Source organism: Rhagoletis pomonella, unplaced genomic scaffold, assembly GCF_013731165.1.
Source record: "Rhagoletis pomonella isolate Grant_MI unplaced genomic scaffold, Rhpom_1.0 Rhpom_scaffold_00008, whole genome shotgun sequence".
In the NCBI taxonomy this organism is placed as follows: Eukaryota; Metazoa; Arthropoda; class Insecta; order Diptera; family Tephritidae; genus Rhagoletis; species Rhagoletis pomonella.
The window spans coordinates 10,897,678-10,912,803 of record NW_023458562.1 but is presented as its reverse complement, the minus strand read 5'-3'; the positions used below and the strand labels follow the sequence as shown (position 1 = coordinate 10,912,803).

At 33.3% G+C, this 15,126-nt stretch overlaps 2 protein-coding genes across 4 annotated transcripts in view; one reads left to right on the top strand and one right to left on the bottom strand.

The window, feature by feature from the left end:
* Positions 1 to 4,694, top strand: part of LOC118744159 (transcription-associated protein 1) — a 95,988-nt gene extending 91,294 nt beyond the window's left edge. For both annotated transcript variants that reach the window (XM_036476949.1, XM_036476948.1), the window contains exon 21: positions 4,029 to 4,694. In XM_036476949.1, the coding sequence (XP_036332842.1) occupies positions 4,029 to 4,601 (573 nt within the window). In that variant the 3' untranslated portion in view covers positions 4,602 to 4,694. The remainder of the gene's footprint in view (positions 1 to 4,028) is intronic.
* Positions 4,660 to 15,126, bottom strand: part of LOC118744161 (transmembrane channel-like protein 7) — a 27,323-nt gene continuing 16,856 nt past the window's right edge. The window contains exons 3-4 of one of the 2 annotated variants that reach the window (XM_036476951.1): positions 7,380 to 7,518; positions 4,660 to 5,059 (exon numbers count right to left, since the gene is read on the bottom strand). In XM_036476951.1, coding sequence (XP_036332844.1) covers positions 5,016 to 5,059; positions 7,380 to 7,518 — 183 coding nt within the window. In that variant the 3' untranslated portion in view covers positions 4,660 to 5,015. Of the gene's footprint in view, positions 7,519 to 15,126 lie in introns of both variants that reach the window. The other variant, XM_036476950.1, reaches the window with a different exon arrangement.

Sequence of the window (15,126 nt, the reverse complement as noted above, 5' to 3'; positions counted from 1 at the left end):
CCCTTTTCTTCGCAAAACAGAAAGGAGAATTCTACTTTGTGAGGGTTATAATCCCTAAGCGCGGCCGAAGGCCGCCTACCCAGAAGGGTGTTCTCTGCAAAAGGTGTTCAGCCCCTTTTGGTCGCAAAACAGAAGGAGAATTCTACTTTGTGAGGGTTATAATCCCTAAGCGCGGCCGAAGGCCGCCTACGCAGAAATGTGTTCTCTGCAAATGGTGCTCAGCCCCTTTTCCTCGCAAAACAGAAAGGGAATTCTACCTTGTGAGGGTTATAATCCCTAAGAGCGGCCGAAGAGCGCCTACGCAGAAAGGCGTTCTCTGGAAAAGGTGTTCAGCCCCTTTTCTTCGCAAAACAGAAAGAGAGTTCTACTTTGTGAAGGTTATAATCCCTAAGAATAAACGGCTGTGCAACAAAAATTTTGTGTTGAATATAATAAAAATAAAGTGAAGCGAAATTGTTCGTGTTGAAAAATCATGTGTTGAAATAATTTATGTAGAAAAGTCATATGTTGAGTTAATGTGTTGAGTTGGTATGTGTTGAAATATCTTGTGTTATTTAGACCTGTTACCAAAAAGGCGTTTGCAATGTTCAACTTTGCATTCTACTTTTGTTGAACGGCCTTTCAACTTAATCGCTGTAAGCAAAGTTGGTCGCCAGCCAACATTTAGCCATTCAACTTTTTTTCGTGCAACCCTGCGTGAGTTTAACGCAAAATTTGAACGCAGAATCGCCTCCTGCGAACATCTTTTAACAAAAACCATACAAGTCCAAACTTTGTAGAAAAATTCAACGAATCAACAATTCAACAAAGTTTTTATTGAGAATTTTTAGAATAATTCTAAGTATGCAGTTTTGGAGCCCATTAAATTATAGCTTAATAAAGGGCAACTTTCAAGTGGCGCTAATTTTTGAAGAATTGTTCGCTGATGGTATTATTTTCTTCCAAACAAAAAAAAAAATTGTCGATCATACTTTGAATTTAATGGGCTATAAATCTGCATACGTAGAATTTTTGCAAAAATTATTAATAAAACGTTTGTTGTAAAATGTTGCAAACAGCGTTATGTGATTTTATAATAAAAAGCCATAAATTTGAAAAAACGACTACGAGAACAAGTAACATTTAAATTGAATCTTTATTATGACCTGAAAATTTGGATAAATAAGAGCTTTATAAAATTGTAACATAACATAAGATAACATTAACAGTCTATACGACCTAAAGCAGTTTTCTAAGTTCATCAGAAGATGTATAGTTTTGAAAGTTTATAAATAAGTGTGATAGCGACTTTTGGAAGAAGAGTTAACGTTTGATGCTATTTTTTTTTCAGGATATAAAAAGATTTTGCACTGTGTTATTAGTGGAGATGAAACTACTATAAATACTGGTACGTAATCCTCCAAAAACTAAAAATCGAAAAAAAATTACATAGCGCACTTTGCAAGTGGATTACTCAAATGTTGCTGAATGTTTTTATTTTTTCTACAAAGTTTTAAATTTAGACTTATGCATGTGATTTTTGCAAGATAATGAGCTATATTTTTATAAAAAATAATAAACATTAAACCAACAAAAGAAAAATAGTCACATCTGGTCAAAATTTCGTGTCCTTATTGTTTTTCACATGACTGTATATTAAAAAAACTTACAACTGTTTTGGCACTAACCCGTACCGTACCCGTTCCGATGTTAAATTTAAGAAGTATTTTCAAGGACAAGCTTTAAACAAAACATAGAAATCGAGTTGCTGGAAGAAGAAGAGTTTCATTTCCTTTAAAAGTTTTAAGTGCTGCATTTTTTCCTACTTACGGGAGGAAATATTTTTTAATAGCATGGTTCTAAAACAATACAATTCGGATGTTACTTGTTGTTGTAGCGGTTTTTTTTTAATATATGGCTTACTGTTATAAAATCACATAAGCTGTTTGCAAGTGGACTACTCATTTATCTGATCAAAAAATACAAAACTCTTAAAATATTCACAAATCGTCACCTAAATACAAAAATCCGTAACTACACAATTTTTTGCAATTCGGTCAACTTATCATAATCAATCAAAAGGTAACGGTATGTGAATAGTGCCGCTTTACTTAAAGATTGGTGCCGCGGTGAAGGGTAAAAGTCTATAGTTTGTGTTGACTCTTATACATACTCATTTCCTATTGAATATGTTGCGGTTTTAGGATTTTAAAAGCAATATCATATTTAATTATTTAAAAATGAGGCATTTCATGTCACCGTGGCCAACTCTGTGCGCAACCTCTCAGGATTTGGATGAAAGTTGAAGAGGTTGATGGTCTAGGTGACATGAATATACGTGCAGCATATTTTGAAGATATTACGTAGGGTTGCCTATTTACACAGAGCTTAAATTTTAAGAAAACGTCATACATACCTTTCTTTATAGTGCTATATCTTGGAAACCCTTTAACGAAACTTAATGAAAAAAAAATGTATTCCTTACGTCTTATTATGGACTTTAATTGTACATTTTCTACATAAATGTGCAACGTACAAAAAAAACAAAACAAAAAAAATTAAGTAAACATTTTTCTTTTTGATTTTTTTTTATTATAGCATTTTTTAATTTTTATTTTTACATAAAAACATTGTCTATATTGTCAACTTTAAGTACCCAAATGGGCGTAATGGGTACGGAGGCGTATGGACTCTAGATCGTCTAACGCTCGAGCAATAAATAAATAAATAGACATTGAAATTTTATGAAATTGTATATTTTTTGAAAGAGGAAAGGTGATTGAAAAACAAAAACAATATGAATAAATCATATCAACTTTACTAAAGGTCTGAAATCATGAAAATTCCTTCAAGGAAATAGCAGAATTGAACTTTGTTGCAAGTTCACTGGAAAATCTGCTTGCGACGTGATTGGAGGAAATCTTAAGAGACTAGCAGCTGGAGCAAGTCTTTAACTCCTGATGTTACAACAAATTCGTACACCCGAAGCCCTCTACCAATGGAGTGCTGTATGTTTCCAATGGAATGCCTGTAAAAAATAACTGCAACTAACTTTTCAGTGGACTTTATTTCAACTATGACTACATGCCAATTACTTTAATCCTATTTTAAGCTAGTTTAAAAGGTTAAATAACATCAAGTTATGGAACTTCATATCCTTATTTAACGAATCTTCAAATCAATAAATATTTTTTTTCTTTTTAGTTCTCATTGTAATAAAAGCGTGTTGTTAGTTTTATTTTAACTATAATTTTATTACTCATTCGATTTATTTTTTACACACCCTTCCTTTTTTTTGTTTTAATAAAAGGACTAACCTTGTAGCTATCATTGGAGGTCTAATATTCTTTTGCAATGAGTGTGGTTGTTGTTGATGTTGTTGAAGTTTCGTGTTGTTGAAGTTTATGTAAAAACAAAATTTTTTAAAAACGCTATAATCAAAAAAAAATCATAAAGAAAAATGTTAACTTTTTTTTACGTTGCACATTAATTTAAAAAATGTACAATTAAGGCCTATAATAAGACGGAAGACATTTTTTATCATTAACAGCCTTATTCTGTATCACGAGCGATAGGCAACACGAACGATTCGGTGGCATCATTTTAGCCGGTTTAAACGCAACCGAGACCATTGCAACGTATTGTATGAAAAGCAAGACGAAGACGACCGATAGAGTTTAAAATCGTAATCAGAGAGGTTGTCGTCTGCAGACGAATCGTTCGTTTTGCCTATCGTTCGTGATACAGAATAAGGCCCTAGGTTTCGATAAAAGGTTTCCAAGATACAACCCTTTAAAGAAAGGTATGTATGACGTTTTCTTAAAATTTAGGTCCCGTGTAAATAGGCAACCCTACGTCATATCGGCAAAATATGCGGCACGTATATTCATGTCACCTAGACCTTCAATCTCTTCAACTTTCATACAAATCCTGAGAGATCGCGCACAGAGGTGGCCGCTGTGACATGAAATGCCTCAAATGTAACTGGTTTTACAAGGCAAACATTACACACATACATACATATCCATAATTATCCTTTTTCTTCATAGCTAACTTTGCAGCTGGCGCTTGCGTTCTTGTGCGAACATGCCCTTCACTTGACAAGATTGAACGCGGATATGATGTATATTCACCAAGACTCAGGTTTGATGAATGTCTCGTATTATAAATTTGATATTAACGACGAAAAGGAAGAACTTGATTCTAATCGGCCTGTACCGTTCCGACTAACACCGAACATTGCTGAATTCGTAACAAATATTGGAATAACTGGTCCCTTGTCAGCTGCAATGGTGGCCACTGCACGGTGCTTTGTTCAGCCGAATTATAAGCTGTGTTCGATTCTAAAAGCCATACTCAGAGACGAAATAATTGCTGTCCAAAAAAAACGCATCCGAGATAATAAACTTGTGGAGCCTATAACAGACTCTGCGCTTGATATAAACGCAATGGATAACACCATCAGTTTGGTTAATAAGGCAGTCGCAGTAATAATGTCACGACTGAATGCAATTTCATATTTTGATAATACCGAATCTAAAAAAGTGTCGATTTTAGTACAGTCTGCAATTAATCCAGACAATTTATGTCGCATGGATCCAGCATGGCATCCATGGTTATAAAAATGTAAGAATTTTAATCTAACAAGTCTAATAATTACAAAATAAAAATGCCTATACATTTAAATAAATATATATTTACTCGTAGTATGTAAATTAATTTTTTACACTTACTTTATTGATAGAAATATTCTTTAAGATTTGACTTATTTTGAAAGTGATACTTGGAGCATATTACTACGCAGAAGTTCTTCTAAATATGTTTTTTTCGGATAGTTTTTGTAGCAATAGTTCAGGCTGCATTGTAGATTGAAGTAACTCAGACAATTGTTCTAACCCACGGCGCAAAGTATGTGTTTGTCCGAGATACGTAATATTTACCGTAATATTGCAGCCTTGTTGCTTCCTTGATGCTCAGTAGCTAATGCTTAACTGGAAATCTTCTGAAATGCTGCAGAAAAAGCGCAATCAATATTTTTATATTACATTTGATTTGCTAACTTTCGTTCCCTTCTGAAATGCTGCAGAAAAAGCGCAATAAATATTTTTATTTTACATTTGATTGTCATAACTTTCGTTCCCTCTATTACCGGCAGTGAATCGGTTAATTACCGAAGGGAATAAGTCAGCATTTTTTCGATATGACAATTTTGATGCAGTTCGGTTCATTTGAAGGAACTCTGTTGAACTGCATCAAATTTGCCATATTGGAAAGATGCTTACTTATTCCTTTTGGTAATTAACCGATTCAATTATGCTCTTATTAAAAAATGTATATATGTTCAGCATGTCACAAGTTTTTTTTCTAATAAATGTTCTTTATTTCGAGTTAAATAGTTGCCGTAAGTATTTATGAGTATTGTGTATGGCTTCTATATTGGAGATCTTCTGAATAATTATCTATCTTCAATTTATCCTAAACTTGTGATAAATTAACACTAAAACACATTTTTCTTAAGAGAGATAGACAGACAGTCCTTATTCCTTATATATATGTATACTATATGTAATTAGATGTCTTTAGTAAAATTATAACATATTTTTACTCTTGCGTTTCTTGATGCGTCAATAAGAGACGAGTTAGTAGAAATTTTTTATCATGCCCTTCTAAAACTAATTGATTTTTCAAAACCTCAACCATATTTTTGTTCGCATCAGAAACAGCGTAGAAATAATACAGTAACAAAGTTAAAACAAAAAAGCAAGGTATAACAAAACCGGGAGTTCCGAAAAAGAACACAAAATCTTTGAAAAATGCTGGCATTCCCATAAAGGTAGACAACGGAGCATCCCACACCGTTTTTAGTCCTCTAAATGGTCCACATGCGACAGAAGGAGTTACTTCAGAAAACGCATAAGTTAGTACTATCACTGAAACAATGAAAGATATCAATAACACAAACATAAAAAGAGAATTAGACCTAGATGTTCCATATAGTATTTTTGTTGGTTTGGAATTGACGAGACACTGGAACTTTTTAACGTAAAACATTAGAAACGTAATTACTATTGTTAAAGCTGGCAAAAAGGGCATATAAAAGCTTCCAATCCAGCAAATGGTTTGTAAATACACAATATCCAGAGCATGCTTTGACAATTCGAACTCTTGCTCACATACGAATTTCACGAAAGTATTACTATCAAAATATAAAGCCAATATAGCACGGGGTAGGTTAAAGCAAAACGTTACAAATAGATGGCTTACGAAATCTGTTAGAACAAGTTTGTAGAACTGTTGCCCCACAAAGGTTTCCCAACATTTATATGAAGTGAAATTCGAAATATTGCTTTCGGAATTTGGTATGACAATGTAGTAGAAACGGCTTAATAAAATAAACAAAGATGCTAGTCGTAGAAATATCATTCGGATGAGACTGATTTTTATCACAAACATTGGGGAGTATTTTTCAAAGCTACACAAATATTTAAAAAAAACTGGCAATATAAGGTTTAAGCATACAATGGAAACATAGGGAGCAAAATCATAAAAGAGCTCAAGAAGTTGCAGTGATGGTTCTTTAACTTCAGCAAAATCTAATGAATTTACTTCTATATAGCTCACGTTTGTATATTTACCATACCCTTGTTGCAGGCTCATATTGAATAGCAAAAATATAATGTACGCAGAGAGTATTAGTATAATAACGACCGCAAAATTAACAATAATTCTTATCATGATAAGTCTAAGCATATAGTCATTTGAGCGATTATTTCTTTCGACCTCAATTCTTTTAGAGTGAATTGAGTTTTTGAATTCATTAAATACTGCTTTATGTTTAATGATACTCGATTTTTCATTGTGAATACAAAAGTCCCAGCCCCCAAAAGCCAGGTTGCAATATTGATAAAACTGCCATCTCCCGTTTATAAGTCGATCTTTGAATTCTCGTGCTGATGCTTTTACAATAAATATTAATGTTGTTGTAAAATAGCCCAATACTGCAAATATATATGCCGACGATAAATCGTATAGAACCTGATCGCTTTCGGTGTGTGTAGAGTTATGAGATTCTTTAAGAGCAATTCCGACTCTTTTATTAGAATACCCCCCATAAAACATTAAAGAAACTTCTAATATTCCAGTGCCTTGCACTAAATCAAGGATACTAAACGATTCTCTGTTCTTACTATCTACGTAAGTGTTACGATCAACGATTTCTGTAAGACAATTGCTAGAGTAATTTACATTTGGCGAAAGCTTACATCTGTCCAAAATTTTCTCGCGTGTTAGAATGTTTGGAGTGATTACAAATATAACAATTAACAGAAATGTAATACAATTAAGGTAGAAAAGCCATCGCAGAAAAATGAAATAAGCAGCTACGCCGCTACCAAAATGACCTTCGATTTGTTTTAAAGACGACTGCCACAGTTTGATAGTAGCACTAAATTTAGACCACTCCAAAGCAATTTTTTGCCAAGCTTTACGATGTTTCCATTTAAGTTGGTTAAAGCCTTGAAGACGTAATTTTGTTGCACTCTGAAGAGAAAGAGAAATTAAAATGCAAGATATTAGATTAAGCTACGAATAATTCTAAAGGGAAAGTAACAATAAAAACCGGTCAAAAGATGCCATGATTTGTATTACAATAGGTGTGTACTCGTACGCCCAACTATCTAAAGTTTTAGAAAACTTTTACTGGTTTTGCGTTCTCGTACCCAAAAAACTTGCAAAGTAAGGGAAATTGAGAGAGCAAAATGTGAAAGAGAGCTGCAAATGTCTGCTGGAAAAATTTTTCCCAGCTAAAACTTGCAAGTTAGAAAATCAGCTGATCACAAACACATGTTTGTAAATAAACAAAAGCAAATATGGCCTCTTTGAGTTATTTATTGCAAATTTTATTATTAATGCTAGTATACAACGAAAAAGTGAGTAAATTTAATATGCACAACGTTTGTTGTGTTTATTTTTCGCTAATTTGCTATTAATCTCCAGTTTGTTTACTTTAGTGTGTGCCGACTATGGTTGCCGTATGACATTTTTCGTTTGTACCATAATTTACCTTTAAATATATCAAAATAGGTTTATGCAGCGTTTTTGCTGCATTTAAAATGCAACATTTAGCACTTTCGAACATATGTTTTCGAAGAGCGTTCATGCTACCGCATTTAGCAAATGTACATTTACGCGAGTTCGAAATCGTATGCTTTTGACAAACAGCCCTGTTCCAATCGCTTATTCAGATCCGTATCTATTACGATAAATTCTCACGGAAAAGATAATGTGCAAAAACGCCTACTGAAAAGGAAAAAATTAATTCTAAACCGAAAATTCAATACAAAAACTTGAATTGTTTTAACCATAACCGAACATTTGTTTGTGTATATATTCATTTGTCGGCGCTTTCAATTATAATTTCCACACTTAATTAGGAAACAAAACAAACAGAGTTGATCACAAATTAATCCAGATTTCTATCAGCGTCATATCGATGTTGAATTTGCGTAACTTTTCTTTATCCAAATAATGTAAAATAATAAATGAAATCTCGATCGGCGATCACTGAAACGCAGCTAGCGACTGTATACTCGAAAAAGCAATGTTGCCAGTTTTTCTCATTAAACCATGTTCGAATCGTGGAAATTTTGGAAGATCACAGGGTTGCTTTTAGCATTTAGATTCTTAATGCAAAAATGGAGTTGCATTTAGTTGCATTTAGGTGACGAATTTTGTATGGATAAATGTACATTTAGAGTAGCATTTAGAGCTAATGGGCTGTTTTTGCTTACGCGTAAAAGCACATTTAGGGCATTTAGCTCTAAATGCTACTCTAAATGTACATTTATCCATACAAAATTCGTCACCTAAATGCAACTAAATGCAATTCTATTTTTGCATTAAGAATCTAAATGCTAAAAGCAACCCTGGGATCTTCCAAAATTTCCACGATTCGAACATCGTTTAATGAGAAAAAGTGGCAATATTGCTTTTTCGAGTATACAGTGGCTAGCTGCGTTTCAGTGATCGCCGATCGAGACTTCATTTATTGTTTTACATTATTTGGATAAAGAAAAGTTAAGCAAATTCAACATCGATGTGACGCTGAGAGAAATCTGGATCAATTTGTGATCAACTCTCTTTGTTTTGTCTCCTAATTAAGTGAGAAAATTTTAATTGACAGCACCGACAAATGTATATACACAAACAAATGGTCGGTTATGGTTAAAACAATTCAAGTTTTTGTATTGAATTTTTGGTTTAAAATATATTTTTTCCTTTTCAGTAGGGTTTTTGCACATTATCTTCTGCCTGAGAGTTGATCGTAATAGATACGGATCCGAATAAGCGACTGGAACACGGCTGTTTGTCAAAAGCATACGATTTCGAACTCGCGTAAATGTGCATTTGCTAAATGCGATAGCATGAACGCTCTTCGAAAACATATGTTCGAAAGTGCTAAATGTTGCATTTTAAATGCAGCAAAAACGCTGCATAAATGCGCTAAATGTGCTTTTACGCATAAGCAAAAACAGCCCATTAAATGCAGCATGCTGAAATGTTGTTTTGCTGAAGTTTTCGGTTTTGGTACGTTGATTGTTGAAATGAAAATTTTATAATTTTAAAGCTACATCTGTAGCTATATCTATTACATTGTTTTTGGATCAATGATGGGTGTTTGGGGGAGATACTCTTGTTTTTGAATGCGTCACCATGTGACATCACAAATAATTATGAGAAAAATAACTTATTCATATAATTAGTTTGTATTTTAAAAAGATTTTTCTTATCGAAAACTATTCAATTGTATAAAATGACAAATCGGGGGAAAATGTACCAAACAGAAAATAAATTGCCAAATTAATCATCAGTGGCAACTGTGCAAGTGATCAGCTGTTTCGAATGTTGCAAGTTTTTGCAAATTTTGCGTTCTCGTACTTCTGTTGATATTTCGTCTCTTTGAGAGCGAATGCTGCTAAATTCTCAGAACTTTTGCTGCTGGAGAATTTTGTCCTCTCAATACGCGTACACACCTTATGACATGCTTGTATTATATGCAAATGTATGTATGTACATATATTGAAAATGGACGTAAACAGTAAATAGCATCTAAGGTTCTCACATTAGTCGCGTCTTCGCTAACAAAACGACCCAATGACGAACACTGGACCAGGACAATAACAACAAGCATGGAACGACTATATACAGATGCGTGCAACTAATTAGCAACGAAATTAAAAACGATACTGCTTGCAAATTATGTTTATTTATTTATTTTTAATAATTTTCATTTAAAATATAATTCAATCTATATCAGAACCCACAATAACAAAAGTTGCAAAGCTTGCACAAATTGCAAAAAAATTAATCAAACTTAAAAAAATCGTCATCAAAATTTACAACTTTTTAATTAGAATATATAGAAAATGTTGGGGTATGCAGTTTTGTAGCCCATTCAATTTTAGTACAATAAAGTGGAAGTTTCAAGTCGCTTAAAATTACCGTTGATTTTTTAGAATTTTTTTTGTCGAGGGTGTTGCGGATTTTTTTCCATGTGAAAAAAAATTTTGATCATGTGTTATATGGAAGAAAATGCGCAACACCCCCCAAAAAAAAAATTCTAAAATATCAACATAGATATATAGATATAGATTGAATTATATTTTAAATGAAAATTATTAAAAATAAATAAATAAACATAATTTGCAAGCAATATCGTTTTGAATTTCGTTGCTAATTAGTTGCACGCATCTGTATTTATTTATTATTACCCTCATAGCCTCACCTAAGGAGAGTCATTTTGGAGTAAAAACCCCTTAAAAAATATTTGGAATGCATACAGTGTTACGTAAAAGTTTCATCGTTTTGACACTTTACTGTCATTCCTAAATTGTTGCGCCAAGCGTTGCGTTTTTCAGTGCCAACGAGTGCCACCGCGCGCATACCTACGGTTACCATTCGTACCGATTTTGGCGGGACAGTACCGATTTTGAGAAAATTGTCCCGCTGAATATTTTTTAAAAGTTGGCACATATAAGTGACCCGATTTTTCAATTTGTACCGATTAAATCTCAATTTTCAGTGTTTTTTTTAATAATTTAATAAGAGTCTGGTACAAGCGTACAAAAGAATATAAGGGAGCCATAAACATAGCCAACATCCTTATTTTCTATGATCTTTGGTTATGTTATTGCAGTAAGTATATCACTTGTAACTTGATTTAGTGACATTATAAAAAATAATACTAATTCCCTTAAAATTCATGTATATAAAAAGTATATGCTCTAGATTGCAGTGGTGAAAATATAAATTGGAAAGCATTTTGGCATTCTTTGGCTATTCCCCTTTCGATTATTTAATGTTATTTTTATATGTTTATTTTTTATAAAAGTGTATCTCGTTAATTAACAATGACCACCTCCAAAAATAAGCTAGGTTCCACAAAGTTTCATCAAAATTTTCAGCTTTTGAATTAGATTTCTTAGAAACATTATGCACTTTTATAGCCCATTCAATTCAAAGAGGAAATTTTAAGTATTTAGGGCTTACCGTTGATTTTTGGTAATTTTTTTTTGTGGAAGGTGTTGCTCATATTCTTCATACAAAAGAATTGTCGAACATACTTTGTACGGAAGAAAATGCGCGAATAAAAAGTTGGCAAAAATCAACGGTAAGTCCAAGCTACTTCGAACTTGCACTTTGGATTGAATGGGCTACAAAACTGCATACTCAAAATCTTACAAATCTTAAAAAATCGGATCAAAACATTTAAAAGATTGCAGAATGTGACTAGTTCTCCAATCATTCTGTGATCGATAACTAACCTCAATGTTTGATGGGTGTGATTTATATAGTTTTTGATAAAGCATATTTTTATAAAAAAAAATAAATAAAGTTTTACCTTGAAAAACATTGCAAATATTAAAAATGAAACACATTCATCCATTTTTGGCCGCCACTATATCTCGGCAGCCCGTTCGAAAGCGCCCTATCTCAGAAAACTTTTCAAGAACGCCATACTTCAGAATTTGATTGAAGAACGCCCTATTTCAGAATTTGATTGAAAAGCGCCCTATCTCAGAATTTTGTTGAAGAATGCCCTATCTCAGCTGCCCATTCAAAAACTTAGCACATTTTCTACGTATTATCAGCTGAGATAGGGCGTTTTTGAACCGAATTCTGACATAGCGGGCCATTGTCAAATTTCGTCTATTTTTCCCCGAAAAGACAGAAAGTACAAACACTCTCACGTTTTCACTCACTCGCTAGCGAAATGAACAATTGTGACAATCAAACGCTACTTACAGCTAATGAAACAACACCACCTTGGGCATATATGTAATGCTTCTATATTGGCAGTAAGCTAACTTCCCAATCCCAGTAGCGAAAATGGTCACCGGTGACATCGTCGCAATTGCTGTGAATCTTAAACGACATATAGCTGACAATGACACTGGTGACTTATAACAGACAATTTCTTGCAGCAGTCACTTTTAAAAAGTCGATTTCTAATTGTTTACGTTCAAAAACAAAAATAAACATCATAGCAAGCTTAGAGGAAATGCGCATATGATATATTTACAAAATACAATTTTTCTTGTTATGTTTTGTAATTTTTTGAAGTTCGGAAGCTTGTGTGTGAATTCAGTGTATAAGATAAGAAATCGCTGCAAAAATACCCGAATTTTATCAATGGACTATACCCTGTAATTTCAAATTTCTTACATGTTTTCAATCTTTCTAGAAGCAACATCTGGATTTACATACGAAGACTCGACACTCACCACCTATATCAATATATTTGATCGAAAAAATAAAAATTAAGTAATAATAATTTCTTTCGAGCGAAAAAATGAAACTGTAATTACACTGGTTTACAGAAAAAATATTTTTTTGATGCAAGCTTCATTTAATAAAAATTAAGTGATAATAATTTCTTTCGAGCGAAAAAATGAAACTGTAATTACACTGGTATACAGAAAAAATATTTTGTTGATGCAAGCTTCATTTAACTGGTGTGGGGTCCACTGATATATGTATGTATTGGAAATAGTACCCAAAAAGTAGTAAAAATAATCCTAATCTTTTCGCCCTTTTTCTACTACCCCAAAAGGCATGGCCGCAATTGGCATGCAGAAAAAGTGAGGTTATGTAAGTGACATCACCTTATAATAGTTTTCCAGCAGCAGTACGAAAAGCAGGAATTTACAGGAAGCTGTTTCCGCACGACACCTTACATAAGGTTTATTAATGGCGAAAACAGCTGTTCCTGTAAATCCTGTAAAATCCTGCAAAACCTGGTATTCGTACTGCTGCTGGAACGCAACTATTTATTTCACCATGAGTCAGCACATTCGCGCCTTGGCACCCACGTCACTGTTGACAGTTATAATTTCGAGAAAGTAGAGAATTTCTTTTACTTGGGAACCAGCATTAACACCGATAATAATAGGTGCGTTCGTTTAAAATCTCCAGCAGAAACCAACCAACTGCCAAATTTCGGCGAAATGTCATCTGTTCTCTCACAAGAGAAATATCCAAAATGGTACGCGAACAGAAAATTTGCAGAAACTTGCAAGTTAGACGAACAGCTGATATAATTTTTGTTTACATACAAAAGTGTAAAATTTAAAACGGACGAAAAGTCATCGCAAAGTGTTATACTGACACAGTTTATTGATTAAACAAATAACTACTTATTTCTTACAAGTTTAATTAGTCGCATTTTGTAATTTTTATCTTCCAAACCATCAAATTCAATTTTGTGATTTGCGTAAATGCCAACCAGCTGTTTTTGATCAGCTGTTTTCCTGTTGGCACATTGCTGTTAGCAAAAATTTTTCCAGCAGAAACCAGCAGCTTCCCATCAAAATGAAATGTCAGTTTGCTCACTCAATTTCCCCTACTTTGCAAGTTTTTTGCGTACGCGAACGCAAAAACTTGTAAGTTTTGGTTAAACATGAACAATTAACAGCTACGCGAACGAACCTAATGTCAGCATGGAAATCCAACGCAGCATCACTCTTGCTAACAAGTGCTACCTTGGACTGAGTAGGCAATTCAGGAGTAAAGTCCTCTCTCGACGTACGAAAAACCAAGGCATATTCAACAAGGTAGAAGTGGCAATTCAGTCGAGCTCTCTCATAGCTGACTAATGTCAAAAAATGTAAACAAAGAAATTAACCCTTTGTTATGCATTTACCATATTTGATAAAACCCAACGGCCCGTAGCTATAGTCAAAATAAAGTCGACTCCTAAAGTTAAAAGCAGCTTTTCGACATAACTTTCAATGGGATATCTGTCAAAAAAGCGGCTTTTAACTTTAGAGTCGACTTTATTTTGACTATAACTGCGGGCTAATATCTTTGGCGCATATTCATAGTCATATTTAGTACTCAACTAAGTCGAAACTATTCTAAGTCACAACTAAAGCTATTCATAGTCGCCTTAGTTTCGACTTTTCTTGCTAAGTACCAACTTAAAATTTAGTTTCGGCTGCAGCTGCAACTAAGTCGTAACTAGGAAGAAGTATTTTATCAAATTAAGGGAAAACAGACGAAATATGTAAAAATCAAGTTGGTAGAGGGTAATTTTGATAATATTGAATAATCTCCAATTAAAATTTACAAAGATCGATCCATTTTAATCGGAAGATGAAATTAAATGCGTATTACAATTCGAATAAAGCTACATCACAATTTTATAATTGGAATAATTTAGATAAATTCTCAAATAATAAGTCAGTTTCACGCTAGTTCTTTTAAAGTAAATTTGTGCATAACATTTAGATATCTACTATTTGTATGTTTCACAGCATGCTTTCGATAAACATCGACTTCACATCACTGCGGATATTTTGGCTATTTTACACAATTAACAAGAAAATGATACCTTATTCTTTTGCATAATCATGCAATGAAAATAAAAATTACATAAACGGATGATCAAACTTGACATTATTTAATAAAAGTGTAATTTTTCCAAAATATCGTGAAGAAAAATCGATACATTTTCACCTCGTTTTGCTATATCGTAAACTAAGTCGAAACTACTCTGCCAGCCACGGCTCACCACTTTCCCCTGAAATTCAAACGATTTACAAACACATTCACAACTTTTTAGTCATCTCACCCACACACTTACACATT